General features: G+C 67.9%; 1 protein-coding gene across 1 annotated transcript; it reads right to left on the reverse strand.

Annotated features, from left to right (window-relative positions):
- Positions 1–789: 789 nt before the first annotated feature.
- On the reverse strand, positions 790–959 carry EMIHUDRAFT_373509 (hypothetical protein; the record flags this gene model as incomplete). The annotated part of the gene is made up of 1 exon (XM_005784720.1): positions 790–959. A coding segment is annotated over one exon (170 nt), but the record flags the coding sequence as incomplete, so codon positions are not given.
- Positions 960–1,039: the final 80 nt, after the last annotated feature.

Raw genomic sequence — 1,039 nt, forward strand, 5'->3', positions numbered from 1 at the left:
GGGGGATAAACGCTGCGCCGCCCCCGCACCAGCGACACCGGCCGCGGCTCGCCTCCACGCGCCGGCTCGGAAGAGGGGCTGTCGGCGGCGCAGCAGAGCGGCTCGCCTCGGCGCTCGAGCCGCCGACAGCCCCACTCCTCGACGTGACGGCCGCTCCCGGAGCCAGCCGGTGCGCGCCCGACCCACGCCCCCTCTCGCATCCCTCCGACCCCCCCTGCGCGGCGCACCTATCCGCTGTGCGCCGGCTCGAGCGCCTATTGCCAAATCGCGACGTTTGAGCGCAGCGCACGCGTCCCACACGTCACGCGCGCGCAGGAGAGCTTGCGGCGGTGCTGTAGCGTGTACTCGCCGAGGGCATCGCGCCGAAAACCCCGCCCATTCCGCCCCAGCAGAGGCTGCAGCCGATGCGACAAAAACACCACTGTAAAACGGTGAGTACTTGGGGTTGAGTGGGCTTGCTTGCTCCCTCAGCCGGGAGCAAAAATGCAAGAATAAAAGAGACAGTCAAAAACATGAGGCGGCCATGTTTTTAGATTAAGCCGGGTGTTTTTAGATCTTGAAGCCGGGGGCGTGCACGCTGCTCGCGCCCTGGAACAAAACAACAAGCGCAGCGCGCACGCCGATGCGCGGCCTCTGTAACGTCTCTATCGGAGCATCACGATCTCTAGCATTCAGGGTGCATGTAAGATGGGTCGCGGCGACGCGGACACCGAGAGCTGCAACGCGAGCGTTCGAGCGGCGGAGTCTCTCTGCTGTGCGCACCGCGTGTCAGTTCAGGGCGGTGCGCACAGCACGCGCGCGGTCTGCCTCATCAGACGCGGCGCCCCGTCGGGGGGCGGCGGGGCGACCAGACCCTCCTCCTCGCCTGCGGCGAGCGCCCGCTCCGCCGTGCGGTAGACGACGTCGTCGTCCAGATAGGCGCCGCGCGCGGTGGCTGTGGACGGCGGCGGCGTCAGCCATGTGTGGTTGAGGCACTGCTCGATGGTGGCGCGCGCAGTCGCGTCGATGGTGAGGAGCGCGTCGCAAAACTCGCGCGCGG

Source organism: Emiliania huxleyi, assembly GCF_000372725.1.
Source record: "Emiliania huxleyi CCMP1516 chromosome Unknown EMIHUscaffold_1688, whole genome shotgun sequence".
NCBI classification, from domain to species: domain Eukaryota; phylum Haptophyta; order Isochrysidales; family Noelaerhabdaceae; genus Emiliania; species Emiliania huxleyi.